The 24,744-nt window shown below is 32.3% G+C and overlaps 3 protein-coding genes across 3 annotated transcripts in view; all 3 read right to left on the reverse strand.

Annotated features, from left to right (window-relative positions):
• Positions 1 to 3,255: 3,255 nt before the first annotated feature.
• LOC130445381 (facilitated trehalose transporter Tret1-like) lies at positions 3,256 to 9,177 on the reverse strand. Its single transcript, XM_056780972.1, has 2 exons — positions 9,063 to 9,177; positions 3,256 to 6,718 (listed from the first exon to the last, which is right to left on the reverse strand). The coding sequence occupies exons 1-2, from the start codon at positions 9,154 to 9,156 to the stop codon at positions 5,394 to 5,396; spliced, it is 1,419 nt and encodes a 472-aa protein (XP_056636950.1). The 5' UTR covers positions 9,157 to 9,177; the 3' UTR covers positions 3,256 to 5,393.
• Positions 9,178 to 10,651: 1,474 nt separating this feature from the next.
• On the reverse strand, positions 10,652 to 21,005 carry LOC130445238 (sialin-like). Its single transcript, XM_056780789.1, has 10 exons — positions 20,806 to 21,005; positions 17,408 to 17,649; positions 16,752 to 16,976; positions 15,741 to 15,825; positions 15,219 to 15,385; positions 13,096 to 13,248; positions 12,509 to 12,641; positions 11,595 to 11,750; positions 11,291 to 11,376; positions 10,652 to 10,841 (listed from the first exon to the last, which is right to left on the reverse strand). The coding sequence occupies exons 1-10, from the start codon at positions 20,894 to 20,896 to the stop codon at positions 10,665 to 10,667; spliced, it is 1,515 nt and encodes a 504-aa protein (XP_056636767.1). The 5' UTR covers positions 20,897 to 21,005; the 3' UTR covers positions 10,652 to 10,664.
• Positions 21,006 to 23,007: 2,002 nt separating this feature from the next.
• The window catches only part of LOC130445237 (transcription factor SPT20 homolog), a 58,328-nt gene continuing 56,591 nt past the window's right edge, over positions 23,008 to 24,744 (reverse strand). Inside the window, exon 9 of the mRNA XM_056780788.1 lies at positions 23,008 to 23,745. The gene's annotated coding sequence lies outside the window, so the exon portion shown is untranslated. The remainder of the gene's footprint in view (positions 23,746 to 24,744) is intronic.

The following is a 24,744-nucleotide window of genomic DNA, read 5'->3' on the forward strand; positions in this document are numbered from 1 at the left end:
ATCAATAGCGGGACTGATGACTGAGATATTATTCTTATTTGTTTTCATTTTGCGATTTCGAGGAGCACGAAAGATATTTGTTGGCTTTTTTATATATTGGTGTGCATTGTACACTAGATGAAGACTAATTTCCAATAGTTGGTACTCCTTCTAAGGATTCTGTTTCAGAGCTGTCATTTTCAGTAATAGAAACTTGTGTTGATGATTGAGAAAATTCATATTCTGATCTGTTTTAATTCCATCTTGCTTTAAATTCTTAAAAAAATAAATGTTTTCAATGACACAAGGCAGGCACCACTACGAAGCAAGCAATATATGAAAACAAATCAAGGAACAGAAAAAGTTGTAGATTTAGTGATATAATATGGAGAAGTCAGTTGCGTAATTTCTTTTGTTAATTACCTGAATTAGTCAAAGAGTTCCCAGGGATGTCGCTATTTCAATGCAAAATTTTTTTTCACTATAATGCAGAAAATTTATTTCTCTTTTAAATAATGTTGAAAGAAAAATAATATCAATTTCATTTTATTATTAAAAATCGAATATGTGTCTTAGCGCTATCTAGCTGCGACGGAAATAAATATAAAAATCCAAAACGAAACATTATTAATTAAAGTACCACTATTTACTATTTTTTTAACCATGTATACATGCATTAGCTAAGATACATTCAATAATTCAAAGGGTTGATTGTTTGAAAGCAAAAGTTTAAATACATATGCAAATGCTTTTTCCAAAAAATACACTTAATACGAGGTTTTATTAATATCTAGTTAGCCTAGAACAGTTGCATGCTTGAGCAAAATATTGCGTTACCATAGCAACAAACAATTTTCCGGCTGTATAGAAAATTCTGGAAAATTTTTTTCGGCTCTCCCGACTTTGTGCATACCAATGACAAAGTTGGGTGAGGAAGTTTAAAATTTACTACTTCTGAACGCATGGTACTAAAATTAATGATGTGAATAAGTTTTTGGGAAAGTCTCAGATCTTAATATGTAGAAGAAAAGATATAGCGATTTCAATCCAAATCCAAAACAAGAAGAATGAAGGCGTAGGTACGGATATGCGGTAATAAAATTGATATCTCTGTAAATCGTCCAGAAATTGAGAAAAAATTGCGCAAGACATTAATTGTAGCATTGCCAGCAGCTCACGCATTGAGTGATTGTGAAACTACGTCAGCTCTCTATTTTATAGGAAAGAAAACAGTTTTGTCCTCTTTGAATAAAATGTGAGATCTTGAGTTGAACGCCTTAGCTGATTTGACAAATCTTGACTCAAAGTCTAATTTAGAAGTTGTCAGCAATTTCCTAGCTATGTTGTATGACTCTGGAAAAAATTCAAAAGCTTTGCGACACTCCATTAATTCATTGAGATCCCATATTGCAGTAGAAAAAATTGTATCGGTCGATAAACTACCTCCCTCACAGCCTGCTTTACAACAACACATTTTACGAGAATTGTGGCAGCTCAATGAATGGAACCAATCGACAAAAGCAAATATAGAAACGAGTGATTTAAATAGCCATGGGTGGATGGTAGAAAATGATTCTATATCCCCGAAGTATTACGAAGGCATCAACGCTATGGAACTTCTACAAAAGTATTTTTGTTCTTGCTCTGGGAAATCACCATGTTCGACCGAAGTTTGCCCTTGTAAACAACTTAAACAAACTGAGTCGAAAATAAAATGATGCGTCTAGTTCGGTCGGAGGTTTAATTGTAACTGAAGCCGCTCGGGGCCGCTCGGCACGTCCCCACTCTATATTTTTGTTCGGCTCGGCTCGGCTTCCTTTGATCTATACCTACTTTATGCGGGTTGGGATCGACACGGCCCGGCCAGCATTTTCTAACCCGGCAAAGTCGCCCGGGACATCTACATCAACGCAGCTTAGGCCGCCCGGCTTACCCCGGCATGGTGTGGACCCTACTTAATAAAGAAATGAAGTTTATAACTAACTTTAAAAACATCTCCATAGAGCTCCATAAAACCATAAAAACAAAAGTAATCCATAACGAATTAAACTGCGAGGATTTTTACACGCGCTACTCGAGCGGCGTCACGACGCGGAGTTGAAACTCGTATCTTGATATCGCTGTAACTTTTTTCTTCTACATATTAAGATCTGAGACTTTCCCAAAAATTTATTCACACAAATTTAGTACCATGCATTCAGAAGTAGTAAATTTTGAATTTCCTCACTCAACTTTGTCAATCGTATGCACAAAGTCGGGAGAGCCTAAAAAATTTTCCGGAATTTTCTATACTGCCGGAAAATTTTTGGGAGGATTCGGATGTATTTATTTACTTTTTGGATTTTCTAGATTTTCGAATTAAAGCTCGATTTTGACCATGTTCCCCCAATTTTGAAGAAAAATAAATGTCATATTCGTATACAGCACCCTCGAAAATATAAAGATCAATGGTTTTTAGCGACTAGACTAGATTGGTCGGTACATGAAAAAAATGGGGGTGATCCGCTCGCCTAAAACGCCTACTATATTTAATTGTTTTTTAGGGTGGGGTGTAATCTGGTCGTATAAAAATGAATGCCATTGTAAAATCCAAAACGAATATTTCTTAACTAAATAAAGGTCAATTAAACTTTTATTCAAATTAGAATATGTATAAAATGAATTTCAACATATAATAATCTTCATTATACACTATTCCAGAGTGTATAATGAAGATTATTATACACGAGGTGAAGTTTACTACAACAAGCGCTTGCGAGTGGCATAAATCACCGAGTGAATAATAATACATAATACGCGACTATTTAATAGTTTTTTTGGAAAATTTGGTTTCCATATTAGAAACACATTGATCATTCCTTTTGTCAGATCAAAATTCATATTCACTCATTTTCTATATCCATTTTTATTTTTTATTTTTAACATAATTTGACATAAAATATTAAAACACAAGATAATGTTGACAGTTTTGAGTCGAATGTATATTCTTTCAGAAAAGTTAAGAAACATATATGCGACATACACTTGATGTCGCTGATAGTTCAGTGTTAATACTCTATGCATTCAAATTGCAGGTCCCGGGTTCCTATCTAGGATAATTGACTTTTTCATTTTTTTTATGAACTAAATTGAAAATATTTAGTAATATTTGGCTATATAGCTAAATCAAGAACGCATCTGATAGCAGTGATTAATGGATTCACTAATCACTGCCGTGATTAATGGGTATTATTAAGGTCGAGCAAACAGACCTATAAGGGGTAGATTATACAAAAGTTGTGGATAAAGATTTATTAAGATATACAATCTTACAGCAATTCAAACAATTTAAATATGATCCTTATTTATAAATATCGATAAGTATTGAAGTACGCATCTTATAATAACACTGGGGAACAATTTTTAAGTCAATTTCTTTTGCCTTTTATGCTGTTTTGGAGAAACGGCGATGCCAAAACTTTAGTAAATTTTCCTATCACGTCAGTTTTTTTACAGTTGTTGCTCATAGGACTACGATTTGCAGTATTTAATCGCGAACCACAAAAAGCGAATTTTTTCCGACTGCAAGTGAACGGAAGTCACGCGGGAGTCATAATACGAAATTAACAGTATTTAATTCCTTATATCTTCCTCTGGTAGCTTCTGCTGTAAATTATTAGAAAGACACGATTCGTTTTGTTCTATATGTGGCAGTTTGACAATTCCCAGTCAAAGGAAAAACTCAGTACTTTTACCAAGCAAGCCTCTTTGGCTTATTTCAAAGTAAAATTTTGTGATCAAGATAAATCATTATGGGTTTTTCACAAAGTCTGCAAGCTTGGTTTTCAGAAATTACGAATTTAAGCTAAGGAAACACATGATTTGTCAAGATCACAAAGATCAATAAGTGATTACTACTTTAAGTTTTAAGTTGACTATTGAATGTCACTTATTTTTTTTCCAGAGAAGTGCATTTCTGCGTACAAAGTGACAACGAATTCGTATACTGCTAGAACATATGTAGTTCAATGAAAGAGTATTACGCAACTGAATAGCGATTGTGTATAAATAGCTTAAAGCTTAGCTTAAAGTGCGTTCTCCTCCACAATAAAAAATTATCCAGTTTAGTCTGAATGGGCCATTCAATTCCTTTTCGCGAAAAATATGAATACATGGAGATAGTTATTGCCTGCGATACAATTTACACCTATGGGATCATCTGTGTTGACCTTAAAATGGTCTTTTCGTCTTGGCAAACAACACAGATATACCCAGTCTTCATTTTATATGTGTGTGAAGAGCATTAGAGCTCTAGCATTGGTAATATACACATTTTAAATCAGCCACTTGACAGCAGAATAGATATTTACGATATAAGTGTCGTAAAGATTCATATTACTAAATGAGATGGGAAATTTGATAACCCATTGAATATCGTAATATGAATTTACGATACGAATATAGTACATTATTTTACATACTACCAATAATATTAATTATTTACTCAAAATTAGTCAATATTCGTTAAATTAATGATATTAGAATCATGTAACAAGCAAGCGTTGCGCTCATTGTTGATTTATTTTGCGAACTGTCAATTTTGACGCGTTCACTTCAGTTTGGTATAATTGTATCGATATGAGTTCCGACTATGAAACTGTGATAACGCAATAACGCAATACGAACCCTAGTACCCGCTAAAGCCCGCAATAGATACGAAAAAAAATATAAGCGATTCGAAGACTGGTGCTGAGAGCAATGTTATCTGTGAAGAAAAATGTGGACATAAGTAAATATTCACAGCTATTGGCTTTTTTGAAGCGGAAACGGAATCGTTTCTACAAAAAATTCAATTGAAATTGAAAACTACAATTCTTCAACTGCCTCCACGTCAGCTGGAATAAACATCACTAATTGTACAGGTGTTGTGTTTAATTACTATAATAAATAAGGTTTAATTTTTTATTCATGAGTTCATTCCACTAGTAACTTTACCGCACTAGTGCGGTAAAGTATCTCATTACGAAACTCATATTAGTATCGTAATGTTTGATATTACATATTGGTAGTAGGTAAAAATTATTATGACAGACTCCATCAAGATGGGATATCAGTATGGTGGTTGACTATCATTGGAGCATCAAGCGAGAATGAACTCAACTTGAATACCTCAGGAAGAGCTACTAGCAAACATTTTTGCCTTAAGATCTTCTTCATTACTTTTTGTATAAACGAAATTTAAATATAATAACGTCCGCATGAATTAAACATTCTTATATATTTGATCGGTTCTCATTTTATTTTTATATATTTATGAATTTCAAAACCAAAAAATTACTTAAAAAAGGAAGTCACATATCTAAGACAACAATAATGCTGTTCCCCAGTGTAATATGGAAACTTGGTAAGGAATCTATGAGTAATAAATTATCTTATTAATTATTTTTCATGATGTTTTGAACTTCCAATAATGATTTTCCTTCTGTTTCAACAAAGAAAAAGAACAAACCTACACAACCAACTAAAGACCCAATGCAATGAAACCAAAAATTAATATAAATTCCATAAGTTTCAGACACTATTGGAAAACTGAAGACAATAAGAGCCATTAACGAGTCAGAAACTGTGAATACCAAAGCAGAACCTATAGCTCTTGTATTTTCACAAAAAAACTCTCCAACCAACCCCATAGGAATAGCACCCAGTCCCATTCCATAGCTAATTAGGTAGAAAATAACAAAAACGATGGCTATCCAGTGAATTCTATCAAATATTGGCGATTTTATATGACTCAAATAAAAATATAATCCAAGAAAGAACATTGAAATCGAACAAAATAATGACGAAACCAGAATAAGTCGCCTTTTTCCAATTCTCTGAATTAAAATTAAAATTATAATATAAGTCACAATTTGAACTACACCTACTAAAATTCCTAAACAATCCCCTGATAATCCAAAACCACTCTCATTAAAAATAGAAGCTACGTAATAATTAACCACCAAGATCCCAGACAACTGTTGGACAAAAAGACTCAACAGACTCTGAAGAATAGCTCTAATAAAAGCCCGTGTGCAATATTTGTTCCCTCTTACAGTCCGTCCTTCTATCACGGTGTTTTTTATTTTTTCGTATTCCCAAATTAAACTTTCTTGAAATTCAGTTACTCTGAGTTTCTTCAAAGCTCTATAAGCTTCAAATCTTTTGTGTTTTGTTATCAAAAAAGTTGGACAATCCACTAAGAATGGAGATGCTAGTAAAAACAAAAAAGATGGCCCAGCACAAATTAAAGTAAAGACTTTGAAACTAGTAACTGATCCAAAAATATAACTGAAAAGCATTCCGGAAGGTACAGAAAGGGCTGCTAAGCAGCCCAACCTACCTCTGTTGATGTCATCAGCTATTTCGTTGTTGTAAACAACCACAGCGACCACATCTCCACTCAAACTACATCCAAATATACAGAGACAAATATAATATAAGTAAATATTTGATGCGAATGCTATTCCTAACAAACCACACGAAGCATTTGTAGCAATAATAATCATAGTCAATTTTCTTCCAATCTTGTCCAGTAATATTGCCCAAAAAAGGTGTGTTAATGATCCCGCTGAAAGTGGTATAAACGCTATCAATGCAGTCTGCATTGTCGTTATAGGTTGCCCCAAAGGATTTATTGTACTATCATTAGAATGTAATTTAGGTAGCACCGGAGACGTCCATGCTAATCCACTGCCAAAGCTCACCAGTAACAGATCCGCTGAAAAAAATAGTAGTACTTATAACGTTGATTTGAAGTGTAAATTATAAATTCGAGCTATTGATTTTGATTATTGTGAATAGCACAACCACTTTTCATATAACCAGTGTCTATTATTTTATTTCGAGGAAGAATTCATGGAATACAATTTTTGTTTCATCAAAATCAATATTCCTGAAATTTATTATTGAAAACTAAATTCCTATAAACATAATTATGAATATCACAATGAATCATTGTGTAACCTAACCTAACCTTATGTGGCCAAGATCTTGTTGAAAAACTTGTTTCTACTGGATGAAGATTGATTTTAATAAGAATGCACTAACGATTGCGCCTATTCACATTCCACAGGAAACAGTTTCACCTCATTCAAAATGCAATTGGTTTGCAATCAAGCAAAAATAACTTCTTTTGTATGTTGGGTCCATGTATAAGAAATCTACATGAAGTCTTTCAGACCCCAAAGCAATACAATCAATTTTCATTCACAAGTTTGTTAAAAGTCAGGAGCTGGAAATCTTCCTATTAAAAAAGAGCTTTGGTCCACAGTTGAGTACAACTAGATCAATATACTTCACTGGACAAGAAATCATAATTTTTCCAAGTTGGCATTATTATCAGAACTAGTTGTTTAGTTAGAAATAGGAATAGCCGTTATGTCTCATAAATCACAGCTTTTGTCTAAATGATTATCTATGAAGACAATTATTTAAGATCACATCACATTATAAACTATTTCACTTAGATTCACACTGGAAACGTACTAATATGAAATTATTAAAGTGTGCCTCCAACAGAAGCTCAAATTCGAGAGAGTCACAACGTTGTAACATCAAACAACGCACGGTGATTAAATAGTTGCGTTTATAAAAGTTGACCTCAACTTAAAACCACGATGTTTTGATTGATATTTGTTGAAATATATGACTAGTGATAAAATGTAGACGTGATGTTTTACTGCCATCGTAGTATTTCATAGTCCCCTTGATGAAAAAGAAGCTAGACAAGTTATTCATGCCAAAAATGATTCATAGTTTCAACGAATAAATAAAACATTGAGATGATTTTGTGTTTATTTTTTTGAAAAGATAAAGCTTGGACAAAAGTAGGGGTCGCCGACTGACCCCTCAAGTTTAAAGATAAGAAAACACGATAGCAGAAAAAACCATCTTTATAATTGCATGAAATATTCATAAGTAGAAGAAACAAATTATGACTCAATTAGATTCTGCTTAATGGTTAAATATACATAATGAAAATGTATTAAAATATGGTATGCGATAAAGTCTACTGAACTTTGTAAAAATGCTACCATCGTATATTTAATTTTATAAAAATTGATTGGCAATGAGTTCAGGTAGAATAAACCATATATGTCGAACAAGTAATTTAACTGTATATGTTTAATTTGTGGTATTTTTGTGTAATTAATGAGAAAAAGTAAGTGTTTCCATATTGTATGTCCGATAATCATTATATATTTCTTGAAAATATGAGTCTCTATGAGTTTTGAGTCTCTGAGCATACCTTAGAATAGTGGACAATGTCTCCCTGGTAAAGTTACTAAAACATTTCGAATTCACTACATGAGATAAAATTAAACTAGTGAAGTACAGTGAAGTTTTCGTGAAGTAATACTTGGTGATACATATTTTTGTTCTGTGGTAATCCGATAAAATCAATGGAAATTTGACAACGACGACATACTTCTTACAATGTGAGTTTTTTTGGGAACATTATAGAACCGCTTGAAATGGTCTCCAGTTCAATTTAGTGTTCCTCACTGCTTTTATGTCAAAACTACGTAATAATATAAAAAATATATAATAATATCATGCAAAGTTACGCTATGGTTTTCTTTCTCATCAGGGTAACGCATCCACTAAAGGTCTACCATTGTAATAGCCGCAATAATTCAAATTGGCTTCGAATTGATTGAGCATACGCCATATTCTCACGACTGTATCTACTACTTGGAGATCATTATTTGCTATAGGTTTGTAGAGTTTACATTATCTCTTTTTCGAGTGGCGTTAAAAGTGCTGAAGCATTGATACTATCAAAAGTTTGAGACTATAATGAGAAATGAAGCATATCTTATCCAATTATTATTGTAAGTTGGTCAGGAAGCAGCAGAGTGATCAGACAAAGAGAGTTCATAGCAACTAAAATGCGTACAAAGAAGATTCAGGGGTTAGTTCATCTACATACTAGATGACAAAATATTCTGTATTTTCCACGGCTTTCCAGAACGTCGTGATATGTTTCATATTCGAAAATGTTTCAGTTATGGTATAAGGAATATTAAAAAAATAAAATGACATAATATCAAAACAATTACCTGTGATTGCTGTAAAATAAAGAAATATGTGAGTATTTCTTGATTTAGTATTTGGATGACCAGGTATTTCTAAACTCTCGTGTGTCGATATCATACCTAGTTTTAAACTATGCTTGTGAACTGAGCTGAAAGAATAAATAAATACTAACTTGACCGTGTTTTTTATCAGTTCTATGCATATTATCAGTACCCACACTTTTGAATAATATATATATATATATATATATATATATATATATATATATATATATGTATGTCATATGTACAAGTATCACATAACAAGAGTTATCAAATACGTCAAAACGTTTTTCTGCACTCATCCATTTTCTTCTATTGGTCTGGAGCGATTTTTATTAGATGTTATCATGAGTTGAAAATTTCTCATAAAAGTCCCAAAGTACCAAAAATATCGATACGTTTCTGACTTAACTTACCATAATCACAAAATTATGTTGAAATGGAAAGCGGTAGACCAAATGCGAGTAATAACTGCAATTTATTGCACTCTAAATATTATAATATAATAATTGATAACTTAATGCTTCTAAATTTTCTTGATTTTAGATCTCTTTGGTTTTAAAATTAGTTTTTTTTTAATAATTTTTGAAAAATTGATAAAAATTTGACGTCTCAACTTAACTTCAGTCTTTATCAACTAATTTTAAAACAGAAAGACCTAAAATCAACTTTTAGAAGCATTAATTCATTGAAAGGTCTAGGAAATATGTAATACTTATGTGAACCATACTTAAGTACATGATAAACAGACTTTAACGTACATATGAAGCGACTTTAATGCTTAAAATTATTTGATTTTATTAGTGATATTGGAATGAATGCGTATGAATGCATTTATTCAGATACATAATTTAAATATGAACACATCTATATGTTATAAAAAAATTATAAAAATCTAATGGCGGTCTATCCTGCCGTTTTATCCGGCTGATTTTAGATGGTTTATAGATTTCTTCTCATATCTCGAGTTCTAATTGAGACAACTTGTTCGTTTTGGTAAATCAAGCCCTTTCATTTAAGATAAAATAAGAGTGAATTGGTGGAGTCCCGAAAGAGTTAAGCGAGGACACTCAACATGATGGCTGATTATTTGACTGTGCCTCGATACCTTTCGTATCTGGTTGACGACATAAATATTGACGAAGTTATAATTATCCACATAGTCATTTTTGTGCGTATAACTCAAATTATGTTTAGTATTGAAAATAAAATAATTTATAAAAATGTTTCTGCTCTTCAAAGGAGTCGTACAGAATACAAAATTTATTATAACAAAATATTTTATGTAAGACAACCGCTCACAGCTGAATATGAATAATAGAGCACAGCCTACATAGTTAGCCAATGAACCCGTCGAGTATAGTACGAGTAATTGTGTAATTTGGAAAGTTCAGATGCAACAAATATTTCTATTTACCTATTATTCGGAGTAGGAATGTTTTGCTCATATTATGTTACCTCGGCTAACATTTTCAACTCCTAGTGATAATGTACTTTTTTGAATATTGCATCATTTTATAATGAGACAATTAAGTTTAAAATTTATAACCTTTGGAAATAAAACGAGAACAAATGTTGGAAAATTTATTCAAGTACTGATTCAAGCCTTGAAGGTTCTTCCTCATATTCAGGTTCAGATTGAGCATTTCCAGGCTCATTCCAGTCTTGTATTGAACCACTTCCCATTACCATGAAAAACGTTGCGGTTACAAGAAGGACTGCAGACGATACACCAAAAACCAATCGCCACCATCCAGCAAACTGTCAAAAAAAAGATACATCATAAACTTTGTTCTTGCGCTCTACATGAAATTCGATTCAGATATTGAACATGAAATGAAAACAACAATTATATTAATTGAACAGCAAGATATCTTCAATGGTTAAGTGAAATTCAACATAACTTTTTGTCTAATAAAAGGACCCCATACTTTTTTGCAAAGTTGATGGAATTAATATTAACTTATTACTAATTGTCTTCTATAAGCAAAATTCTTGTCTTTCATACGAATTTTACAGTACCCGTCATTCTATAAGGTTTCTAAAAGTGCTTATCGAAAGTAATGATTATATAGATTGTGTTTTTTCACAAATAAACCAGATAATGACCCTTGTCAGTCAATCAAATAACAAAAATAATATATATAAGTATATAGTTTTAATCTTTTGAAAGACATATTATCTTTTGAAATTTGCATACAAACGCTTACTGAGCCATGAAGTCCCTCAGATACTACATAATTTGCTGCTAGCAGTCCAGCGGCACCAACTGTTTGACATAGACCGAAGACAGTTCCTGTAACGTTAAAAATTAAATATTAAAAACGGTTCATTTTCATGATAAAGTTATTGTTAAAATTTGATCTAGTTCTTTATGTTATAATCATTTATCATAACTGAAATTAAATCATTTGAATTTAAAGATATGGTGAACACTATTGGAAAAGAATGAAATAATTCAAAATCAGTATTAGTTCTAACCAATATAGAGCAAAAGCATTGAAATTGACCAACCAGCAAAATTTGGAGCGATATCTGCAGCACTGGCAAAAGCTCCAGCCGGTGTTGCTCCAGTCATTGCTAACGCTGCAGTATATAATGCTGCAGGGGCAGCAGGATCGCAACCCGTATACCCCAAAACGAATATCAAAGCAGCCGGAGGGAAATGTGCTGGAAAACAAAATAAAGTAACTTAACTATACACGGTAACTATGAACTCAAAGTTAAGAGCAAGTGAATAAAAAAGATCATATAATTAATAACAATATTGTATTGTGATGATTGTGATAATAAACAACAGTTCTTGAGTTAACAATTTCACTTAATCGAATATATCCATCAAAATAATCAATTCTTCATTTTATTATGAATAAAGAATACGCAATTACACATTTTATTCAATTTCAATTGGGCGTCTGAATAATCAAATTTAATTCCTAATTTCGTTTCCCAGATTTGTTCAATTATAATCAATTTATGACTGGTACGTATCATTTAACAGGAGGCCTCTAATTTAATGAAATAAATGATGTAAAGAGTTGTTCAATATTCAATAAATGTAAAAGTCAGGGATGTATTTTCAACAGAATATAAGAGGAAATGAAGATGTTCTATAAATAGCAATTTTCTATAGAAGTACCAAAACAAATTCTTTCTACAATAATATCAAATTATTAGGAAGATCACAATACTCAACAGACTTTTTATACTCAGTAAATCAGGAATATAATTTTATGGCGGACAACGCGATAGCCGGATCGACCCCCACATTCATCATCATCCAATTCTGGGCTCTCTATCTCAAGACAAAAGATGGACCGGAGCGGCGATATTAAGTTATGTTCTATAGATTTAAGAATAGTCTTGAATGAATCAGCCTCCTGTTAACCGAAAAGTTTCTACCGTATCAATTGTTATAAGGTACTTACATAAATACACAAAAAACTTCCGGGATGTTGTAGTAGATATCAATCCTGATTCTCGAACGTGATCTACAACAATACCAAAAGTAATGGCAGCAAAAAAATGACCAATGTGGGGCAGTGATTGTAAAACGTCTTCCTAAAAATGAAAATAATACTTTCTAAAGATCTTCACAAAACAGTATATATGTGTCAAAATCAATTGCCATAACAAATTTCTTCCCAACATTAGATTTTGCTTACTTCATCACTTAATTTACTATTATAATTAAAATTACAGTTTATAAACTGTTTTTTATAGAGGCATGTGTCTGAAATAAGTAATACAAACTGTATAAGCAAATTTTTTTGTTACTATCTGCAGTGTACAAAAAGTTTTTCCAATAAGCTCTAAAATAATTATTCAACCATTCAATCGATACTCTATTTCTGTATATTTCTTTAAAATTTTTCAATACGGGATTGTTAGAGATGCTAGAATAAAGTTTTAGCCATATTAGTCATTGATTACATATCATTTTTATAATTTTCAAAGAATTTTATAGACGAAAAAATAAATAAATAAAATTTATTGCTGATGATAAAATACTCACGTATTCTATAGAAAACCCATACACTAGTTTCAAATATTTAGTGATTCCAAGCATTAGCGTGGCGTCTGCCCACTGACTACCAATAACTGCTATTCCACATGCCCATGCCGGTTTGGAAGCTAATAGTCGTCTCCACGGTAAATGTCGGTGCTCCTACAAAAAAGCTATATTGACTTCGAAATCTTTTCTATACAAAATGAACTGAAAAAATACAAAATAATAATAAGAATAACTTGAAACCTAGATGCCGAAGGAAAAAAAACTGAAAAAGTTTATTAACAGATACAGGTGCCGCAAAGGTATTAATATCTGATAATGTAGCAAAAAATACCAAATTTAAAAAAAACGTGGCTCTTGTCTCATATTTCCTTGTAATAAACGAAATAAGTACCTAGAAGCCACTATGAGGAAGTAGCTGCTTATCGACCCACCTCCTACCCTTTAAAAATCATACCTGTTATATCTGTTATATCTAATTTACTGTCTTATCTTTTTGTTTAAAACTTAAGCATAATATTTAGAGAAAATCTGATGCATCTCGTATCTGAACGAGATTGATCGTGATAAAATTGGACATTCAGTGCATTAGCAATCCTTCCAATTTATTAAATCTATATATTCAGATGCATTAAAATTAAGAGGAGGTACTTCAAACTTTCATTAGGCCTCGATGTAGCCGTCCTAATCCTTTTAAGCCCAAGTTCCTAGAGCCAATTACTATCAGCAAAATAATATTTTCTGAGTTAGCAAAAAACGCATTCCGTTGCATAACTGAATCAAGGGCGTCTCTGTACTGTTTTTCGAGGTACCTAGTACATAGTACCCACAAATAAATAGCTCCTTCCTTTCAAATTCCAAAAAGGTTTCACTTTGATGAAGCCCATTCGACTATAAACCTTAATAACAAGCTCGGCAAGAAGTTCCACATACGAGACATATAAATATAAAATTTTATTTGCAAGTTTTAACCATCGAGAATAAGCAGTTTTTCCCGGTTTTTTTTTACCAAGTCTTCGGACTATATTTCGGTTGATACTGCTTGACAAATTTCAATTCTATGAACTGATTGATAATAAAACGATAGCTCTGATTACGTTGATATTCAACAGCAAATATTATTTTGGAAGAATACCATGAGATGATTGAAATTTGAATTCATTGTACTTCCTACGAAACCTGACAACATGGAACGCGGGCTTAGTCTTGTAAGCCATACCCTCAAGCTTTCTCCAAAAAAACTCACTAGAAAATATCCCACAACAACTTCGGGTTTTTAAATGTTCTGGTGAGGAGAAACCATTGTTCTCAGTTCAGGTGTTGATACAAAGAGGCAAGGACGTAAATTGTGATGTGTATGCATGTAAAGAGTCCTCGACAGAATTTAAATACAACAATGATAACCATAAAAAACTGTAAACGACAGTACTTCGTCCACATAATACGAAAGGAATCCAGATATAATTATTCCAAGACACCCTTCAAGGCCAAATATTTGGGGAAAGAGACAAACATTCTAGCTTGAGAACCTTAGAATTTGGGTCAAATAATCTCCGCTCAATTCTTAAGAATTGCTGTTGACAAAATAAAAATCGCCAACATTCGTCACGGATTAGCACCACAAAAAGAAGAAGATCCGTGAGAATAAATTTTAACTTTACTCAATAGAGGATTTTTCCGCTAATTATGAGAAAGTAATAATGATAAAATACTTTTAACCAATCTTTATATAATTAGTGAAATTAGCTCAGGTAATTTTTTCTACTGAATCATCACTTGTCATTAAAATAGACAGAGTATAGGAAATTTTATTACAAGTGAAAAGTTGATTCGACAATATAATAAAATAAGTTAAAGAAAGCATAGTGATCAAAAATATACATTCCTGTGAAGCAACAAAAAAGTGTATGTGTGTTTGATTTCTAATTTGCCTTTTCTATTTAATTAACTCCAGATGCCGCGAGAAAACCTGGTTACCTTCAGTTATATTATGTTTGACATGATATCATCATATTTATTTTCGATAGAATTTGTAGTAGACATTCAGAAGAAGCTAATCACGGGATAAGTCCTGTGATTAAATTTCCAAAACTTATATAGTTTTTGAATACCTAATTTTTACGTACATCTCTTTTTGGTCTATATGGATTGAGTGATTGCTCAACAAACCTCCACCATAAAAAATACCATAGAAACGTAGTTAGAGATATAACATAGCTTAACCAATCTCGTCCGAGTTTCTTGACGAGAAAACTTCCCAAGATTCCTACTATAGCGTATCCAAGATTCACAGCTGAAAAATGAAACAAGATTTCAATAATCGTCATATTAATTTTGAGAGTTTGTGTTGTAATGATTGATAAAAATAATTATAAAAATCAACGCACTCTTGCTTATTTCATGATAAGTAGAGACTGGAAAGCTCCATATCTAATCAAATCCGAACATGAAAAATTTTGATATGATAAACATCTCCCCTACCTTTGATCTGCGCACAGACACTCTCCTATTAGACCTGATAACCACTGTTTTAAACCATGGATGATTCGCATAAAGTGATTATCTTGCTAGTATTTTCAACATAAATCTAATTCTCATACTAAGAAGTTATGATTTTGGAACCCTATCCAAGTTAATTATATACTTACCTGTATAAAGTGAAACAAAGCCACTAACATGCTTCGGTTTGATCCAAGTTACTGCCAGCATATGAGCTGCAGGCCAAGTAGCACCCTATAATTAGATATTTTGTAGTTGAAAATGTATACAGAAATACAAAAAAGCTTCACAATCTTAAAAAAATGTATCATTATGCTAATTCCTACGTCCTTAACACACTGTTTAGTACTACTACTACATTCACTCACAATTACACTGTCTGACTGTTTATTTTCGGTGTCTGTGAACGATAATTTGGTTATCGAAACCCACGTCAGATACTCCAATTGTGAGTGTTATGTAGTGATTAGGTTAGGTTAGATTAGGTTAAATTATGTTAGGCATTGTCAGACTAAACAGTAGGACTCACACTTTTCTAAAAAATTTCAAAATATTGACTCCTCCCTTTCTTATTAATTTTAGAATATGTTTGCCTAATTTGCAAGCACGATTCTCCTATTTTAGAAAAGTCATTGCACTGCTATCCACTTAGGAACGCAACAACTATCTACCTACTCCACGTTAAGAATTAGTTAAGGGCTCTATACTGTATAATGCGAAAAACATGCACAATCATTTGAAAATTGAAATCTAATCTATAATATCTTTTTACGCATTTTGCAAGAATTTGAAGGCGTATTTACTGGAGTGCCTACTGTATTTAATTTTTAATTCAAATTCATTATCTGGTTGAATTTTCATAATGTACAAATGTAAAAATTCTTCATTTTATATTTTGTCAACAAAACATTTTTCTCTCTTCCTCTCTCATTACTGACGCTCCACCAAACTTCACCTTGGTTGTCATATTTTTTTTGCATCGACAATTTACATGTCGCAGGAACATTCTGAGCGCACAAATAATTTTGAGAATACATCTACATACTATTATCATAATAAATAACTGGTACAAGTGTTTTCATGGATCAGCATCAATCAAGTTGAAATAAAATCTACCGATGAATTTTCTATACCAATGTTACCTCTTGTAATCTACCTACCATAAAAACTCCTTGAATGAATCTGATAAAGACGTGATATGCTGTCAACCAAGAAGCCGGTACCATTATTGATGGAATTCCTGCTCCTAATACTCCTGCTCCAAAAAGTTTTTCAGCACCCACTCTTGCCGCTACCCTGCTTGCTGCTAATGGGGAAATTAGTGTTCCCCACATAAAGGCTTGTCGTAAAGCCGCTTCTGTTTCATCCGTTCGTGTCATTGGAATCTAAAAACTATATAATGAAAGATACACTAGAATTCACAGCAAAATGATAAAGTCCTTAATGGGAGACTATAAGGATTAAAGGAAGAAACACCATCTGCACTAAAAACAATTTAGATTGTTTATGATGTAACTATTAGAAACACCATTATTATCATACAAAGTTTGTTGTTAATCATAGAAAGAAGATCATTTATTCAGATTTATCATGATTAAACCCTCGGTAGATTAGCGGAGTCGGATTCCCGAAGAAATTCACTCAGAATCAACTTTGATTCGAGTTTCGAAGGAAAAGTAGTTGAGGGTTAATGTACTAAAATTCAGTTAAGTGGTTATTTTGTAGTAGTTTATTTACAGCAAACATTCTGCTCTTACCGATAGATGCAAAATTATTATTATTATGAATAAAAAACGATTAATACCAACTGAATTACCTCGATATGTGGAATGGATCTTACAACATGTACATCTTTCTTATTATTCTCCATATGACCAGGTGGCTGACAATAGCTCGTAATATAACTTGTATTTTCCACATATTCAGCAAATTCTGCAGCTGAATAGTTAGATGTACTATTGGCGCGCAAAGCTACAAATGCGCTTTGCTCTACTACCCCACATAAAACAAATCCCGTGAGAACGAATACTACTAAGACTTGTCGATTGCCAATTTGATCTGAAAAAATTGTTAATTGTGAAAATTATTCAAATATGGTCCTTGAAATAATGGGATTTCGTGAAAAAGTTACTGTAATAGTGTAGAAGAGTTGTGGAATAGCGAGTAAAATAGTCTGTCCTTAACTTGCGGATTCTTTACAATCCGCTTCTCAACAAGACAACATGATAGAAATACGCTGTGGAATTAACACTATAAGCATCTGTTTAAACTCAACCAACAACAGCCCATTCATAACTTGACGCTATGCTGATCGTTATCGAAACCGACTGCATTCGCCACTTCTGTTATCTTTCAACTAAAATTAATGAAATAAGTGCTTTTAGGAATGCTATGGCTATGCTTTTCTCCTTAAAACATTGTCAACATAACGAAATCAAATTTAGAATATTTCAAAATAGGTTTCTAGTTTGTAACAGCAAAATTAATTCAGTTGCTGCAGCCATTAAAAAAAAGACAATGCCAGCTTATAATAAAATTGGCATTATTACACAAATTTTCCACAAATAGGGTATAATCAAGTGTTGGCAAATTTGTTGCGAATTAGTTGCTAGCCTTTCAAATAGTGGAGATGGTAAAAAAGAAACAGAAGACGTAAAGACTGAAAATATTTTTCAGCAGTTAATTTTCATCGTTGCAAATATTAAAAAAATAGCTTTTTGGAACAAACTAAAAGAGAAAATTGAAAATACAATTTATGTAAACGCTTTAGAAATATCAATCATGCTAACTCAGGGAACACACAGTAAAGATTGATATTATTTGAGAAGAAAGACTAATGAATCTTATACGAGCTTTTAACTTTTAGCTTCAAGTATAGAAGCTTTGTCAACACTGGTTGAACGTTATCAAGGGATAGGGGGAATGGTGAGAATAATAAAATTAATCATACACAGGTTGATAGAGCTCAACCAATGATGGATTTTATTGACCTGAGGCTACATAAATCTTCGGAAAACCTATGTTAAAGCTCACTTTGGTATAGAGGGTCAACTTCGGATTGTTTGATAATCTCTTTTTAGCTCCATACATTTTTCCCAGTAATGTTCAATACCCTTTTTATAATAAGAATCGTCAAAATAGCCATTCACTTCCGAGATCTCTTCTTGATTGTTGGAAAATCTTTGACCACCAAGCCATTTTCTTAATTCTGGGAACGGAAATAAACTAAGGGAGCTAAATCTGGTGAATGGATACATGAGGTAGCAATTCAAACTTCATTTCAATAATTTTGGCGGCTGTTGTAATATCGGATGTGTGAGCTGATGCATTGTCTTGATGAAACAATACTTTGTTCTTAGCCAAATACGGACGTTTTTACTTGATGTCTTCGCTCAAACGTTGCAATAAGTTCGCATAATACTCATAGTTGATAGTTTTTCCTTTTTTCAGATAGTCGATTTAATTTATCCCACGCGCATTCCAAAAACCAACGCCACGACCTTGCCTGGAGATGGAACTCTCTGTGCCTTTTTTGGAGAAGTTTTCTTTTTCCATTCCATTTTTTTATTCTTCCTTTGTTTTGGATGTAACGTCATGGACCCACATTTCATCCATGGATAACGACGCAAAAATTTGGCTTAATTTCTGTGAAACATTGCCAAATACTCAATAGAATCATCTCCACGACGCTGCTTTTGTTCGATTGTGAACAAAAGCAAATTTTCAGTTGATATGCGATGTACTATACTTTTTGGAATACCTACTGTGTGCTAGCTTGCGAACTGTTAGTGGACGATCATTCAGTACCACTTTTTGGATTTTTTTCAATATTTCTGGAGTTGTCATCTCGGCCTCGTTTAATCCCTGCTACCAAATTTTTTACTGACGATAACAGAGGAGTAGATTCATCCAGAGTAGAATCTAGTTCAGTTTTTATATTGGTTCCGTTAATGCCTTTAAAATAAAAGTATTGTATCACATAACAATGACCAAGTTTTTCCATGTTTACAAATTCACTGAAAAGGTCCACTATTGATGGGTTCCAAACAAAGACTAAACAACGTGGCATTTTCAAACTTGAAACGTATGCTGTATAGATTATGTACTTTCTAATACAGTGTAAGGATATTAAGATCATATTAAAAAAATCCATCTTGTAAATAACTCTAAGGGCTCAAAAAGACGTTTCGGAATGAGCGTGCTTCACGACTTTTGCGTAACGGAGAGTGGATTAAATGCTTAGCAAAATGTATGATATGAACTTTCAGGTTATAATAAAAAGTTACTGTGATCATTATTTTTCAATGAAATTAAATATATTCGATTACCAATGCTTCGTCATTTTATTACTCTCTCTCTCTGCTTACTGTACTCAACAAGATATTTTTCTCCATAATCATTTTTATTGTTCAACAATGTTCCGTTTTTAGTTAAAACACATTTCAGCGATGCTTTACCTTTTTAACCCTCCTAAATAAAAGTAGGCGACTTTTTTTCAAAATAGGCAGTTACGTTAGCCATAATGTCCGCATCTAATGAAAATTTCTCTTACGCTAGTGAACTTTTGAGGCAAGGGCACAGAAGAAAGGCGATGGGTACCAAATTTAGGAAATACGGTGGATGGTCAAACAATTTGAAGTGCAATTCGTAAATTTTAACCATGACAATCCCATAAGCTTTAATTGTCTTGATGGGAAAGCATTTTATTCTTTTTTAAATGCGGTCTTCTCCTGCAATTATTTCTCTTTTTTACCTTATCATCTTTTAGATGATCGCTGGTAGTCGCAAGTTTTAATTCTTCCGACACCTTGCTACTGAATTTATTCAATTTTCATAAGAATCTTAACGACTGACCAAATAGAAATTGAACCACCGAATTGGGTGCAAATTCAATGGAACGCTTGCGCAAATATATTCTCCAAGTTATAAATGTAACATCTGGATGTTGAGGTTGGAAACTCAATCAACATTAGTACTAGTATTTATTGATCTGGAACAACTTTCTATATCCATCTACATACCATATCAGGTATTCTCTCTATATCTAAATATAGAAATTTCATAGAGAATATAAATGACTGAGGAAATTTAAAATGAAGCAAATGCTTCCAAAATTGAAGTTTTGATATTTCAATTAAAAAAATTGTGGTTTTTGACATGAACATTGTTACTCTTGTTAATATCTAATCTCTCAGTAATAATGACAAAACTCACCATTCACAACTTTAGCAGCTTTTTGTAGTTGGATGCTACCTCTCTTTAAAGTGGATAATCCAGGAGGCATTTCTAAACAAGCAGAATTCATCTAAATATAATTACTAAACTTTGACACTAAACTATACACGTTAAATAAAAATTAACATCAACAACAACAACATCGTTCCAGCCATTTTGTAATCTGTAAGATATAATTCAAGTTTATTATCATTTTCCTTGTTGCCCACTCTCGGTTTCAATTGGATAATAATGTGAGTAAATTTGTCTAAATAATTGCTCCTCAGTTTGAAAGGGGCCGATAATAATATATATCAAAGTTTTCAAAGGGAACTATTTGCATTAGTAGACAAATAATTAGATTATTTCAAAAAAAATTCAAAATGCTCCATATTGGATCGGTTAATTATTTTATCATATTTCATTATAGTGCGATGTAAATATATTTAGAGCTATTATCATGGCAAGAGCTAATATTTCGAAATTATACTAAACCATGGCAAGAATTCAGAATTATTCATATTCATATATCAATATCAAAATTCATATTACGCTAAAATAGTTTTGCAACATTTACATTAAATTTTAACAAGCTGGAATAATATATTCATAATGAACATACTATTTACACTACCACCACACCAACACAATTACACTATCGATAACATACAAATTCCAATATGCTGGATGTTTTTGCGTGTTTTCTACCTATAACTTGAGTAAATGTATCAAAATTAATTAGTTAGTATGACATCTTTTAATAGAAGAGCCAACAAACATAAATATATCCCTAAGTATAAATAAATAACGATGATCACTGATTCAATATAATACGAGGGCATAAGTCGCAGCTATTACTTTTTTCGTGTAGATATTTGAACGAATGACAAACGTATATGTGTTATATGAAAATATTTCAGGCATACTGTGATTGTTGGTGTAAACAAGGTATCGGAACTCACTGGTGCGGGAGGGGAAAATGAAACTTAGCCCACTCTCTTGGTTCATTAGCATAACTAATACGTTTATAGATTTGACGGTACGAAGCACTAGAGGCCTTGGTACCCAGCTAATCACAGAACAACACACAGAATATAGTGGATGCATACCAACAACTTGTCAACCTTATTGTAGCACGTGTAGCATTTTTGTTCTATTAACGTTGATATCTGGAAGGAATGTGCAAAAATTTTAAGTGTCAAATTGCGGGCAGAATCTAGTACATGAAGATATAAATATTTACTGGTTTGCTGTTCCTTCTGTTGCCTAGTTTAGACTTTTTGACTAACATGGGCCCGTGCTTCTTTTGTCCTGTACAAAAGGTTTTTTGGAGCGGGATTTTTTCTATTAATAATTCATTAGTCAAAATCTAATTATCAAACTACTAGACTTTCCATTCTCTATCGACTTTCGTTCCTATAATTAATACTTTAAACCAACGAAACACTTCGGCTTGTGACAAAACATTTTCCGTATGTCTTTTACAAAAAAGACATCGACATCGTCTATCTAGACATCAGTGGTAAAATATGTCTCTCCAAAGAATTGAACGATTTAAGTGAATCTTCAAACTACAGAAAAGAGCTGTTAGATATTTACTCGGACTAAACAGCAGAGCTCACTGCGAAGACTACTCCAAGCTCAGAATTAGTTAAGAGCTCAATATTTTACAATGCAAAAACAAATGCACAATTATTTGCCAATTGAAATCAAATCGATATCATCTTTTTCCGCATTTCGCAATAATTTCAGGTCATATTTACTGGAAAATACCTTCTACTCTGTTAATTTAATTCCGGGTATGCTGCATACTTGTTTAATTTTTGCTATGGACTCATATAGTAATTATTACCCATTTATATCACCTATAACTTTGTTACTCATTGTGTTTTTCTTCTGTATATTAAAATTTTCAGTTTTTACAAGCTTTTGTCTACAAATTTTGATAATTTTTTGAGAATAAACCATTTCTCTCTGTCTCTCTCTCCCTTTCTCTCTATTCAGTTCAATTGTTAAATTAAGTTCATTCATTCAATATTGTAAATGTTAATTTTTGTGAATAAAGTTTTTTAGAAATAGTTTTTCGTGAAAAATATCCTAAATTATGAACGGTTTATTTTTCTAAATTTATTGATAAGAACACTATCAGTAGGTGTTTCTATGTAAATAAGGAATTGTGTAGGTTAATGAATAAAACTGGAATAAACATAAATACTTTTATTTTAACAAATATTATTCCATACATTACCATATATACATCATCGTACACATTAGAAACATGAACGGAATTTACAACTTTAAAGTTCGAAATTAAAAAATAAGTTTGATTTATCGAGATTTTGTGACATTATTAACGCAATTTTTAGATAATTTATTACAATGTTTCGACTTCAATCAAGTAAAGAACCAAATTTCTTATCAATACACCATAAATTAATAATTGAGCCTAAAACTATCATGTATTTGAAGTATTTGATCGAGTTAGTCAAAAATATTTTCCAAAATCGCTATCATCTTTTATTATGTAAATGATATAAATAAAAATTACGATCTTTTTACATATAGTTAAATGTGTCTATAATGATTTTCGATTAACTTGATCATCTACCAATACGTTATATCTATATCTAAATACATTAAACCCCTTGAATAAAAAAATGGAAAGGCATAAAAAGATATAATGTACCAATTCTAATATAAATATTTTGGAAAATATGAAAAATACACATTTTTCAATGCAGCAAATTAGTATCCGAGGATAACTCCATGGAACAATTTAGAGCTTTCGAGAAGCATAGTAATAAACATGTTTTACAACTTTGACCTTGTCAACTGCGACTAGAAACGGTATTTATGACATAATTTTTCCCACTAACAACTAGATCATATCAAACTAAACTTGTATTTTCTCAATTGATATTTCTCTTCTTCTCGATGGCCCTGAAACAAATGAAAAGATTGATGAAACTCTCAAAATAATTAATTTTTTGTTTGCGACGTAAGGTAATGGAGATCTATAAACTGCTGATTCTATTATGAATGCAAAGTTGCTTGGTTTAGGCGAATTACTGTACATTAGTTTTAGCACTAATATTTTTCGTGGGATAACTCCATTCAAATACTAGGTAAGAGAAAATTATAAGTCCGGGTGAGCTTCATTTTAAGATCGGAAAAGAAAACAGAACTATACATGATATTGCGATTATCTGTTTTATTTAACAGTGATAACTACAGATAATAAATTGGACAGTTCCTCGCTGAGACGTCCAGAAGAATACATAAATTATAACTTCCCAGTTTAGTTATCCTAATAGGTTCGTTCCAACCCATCAAAGAACCGTCCTTGGTAAAGCGATGATTCTACGCAATGCAAATTACGTGTTCCAACAAGGCAGATCTTGTTATACGAACTATTCTGTTTTGTGTTCCAACCGGCTAAGACATCGTTTGTGAAACGTTTCCGGGACGGTCTTTTCGATACTTGGTTGATAGTAAGTATTGTTACAAGAGCCGTGCATAGCCGAACATTGCACGAACATATCATTTAAACGCTTCCAACAACCGTTCGACGAACGGTCCAGATCAGTAAATTGGAACAAACCTGAGGTTTGGCTTTCGAACGTTGTGCGTCAAACCAAATTGTGCTAGAGGAAGGGACGTGTTACTATGCTGAAAGCGGAAGTGTATTGAGCTTTTGAAAAGCACCACTCGATTTAAACAGTACTTCGCAATGCCATTTTGATTACATTTACATCAATTCTGTTAACTACTAATTTCAATGGCAAGGAATTCTAACACACAGTCGACATGTGATTTATACTATGGAAAAAATCAATTGAGTGAAGCTAAATTGTTATAAAATGGCTGCGTTATGATGGAATTTATCAATATCAAAAACCTCCTTTTTCCAAGGTTACAATATAGGTACGCGAACTAGTG

This window comes from Diorhabda sublineata, chromosome 6, assembly GCF_026230105.1.
Source record: "Diorhabda sublineata isolate icDioSubl1.1 chromosome 6, icDioSubl1.1, whole genome shotgun sequence".
In the NCBI taxonomy this organism is placed as follows: Eukaryota; Metazoa; Arthropoda; class Insecta; order Coleoptera; family Chrysomelidae; genus Diorhabda; species Diorhabda sublineata.

Coding starts and splice junctions, on each gene's coding strand:
- LOC130445381 (XM_056780972.1), bottom strand. CDS start 9,156: ATGATATCGACACACGAGAGTTTAGAAATACCTGGTCATCCAAATACT. Junction 6,719..9,062: donor TTATTTTACAGCAATCACAG/GTAATTGTTTTG, acceptor TATTTTTTTCAG/CGGATCTGTTACTGGTGAGC.
- LOC130445238 (XM_056780789.1), bottom strand. CDS start 20,896: ATGAATTCTGCTTGTTTAGAAATGCCTCCTGGATTATCCACTTTAAAG. Junction 11,751..12,508: donor GAAGTTTTTTGTGTATTTAT/GTAAGTACCTTA, acceptor TTTGTTTTCCAG/CACATTTCCCTCCGGCTGCT. Junction 11,377..11,594: donor TATCGCTCCAAATTTTGCTG/GTTGGTCAATTT, acceptor TTAACGTTACAG/GAACTGTCTTCGGTCTATGT.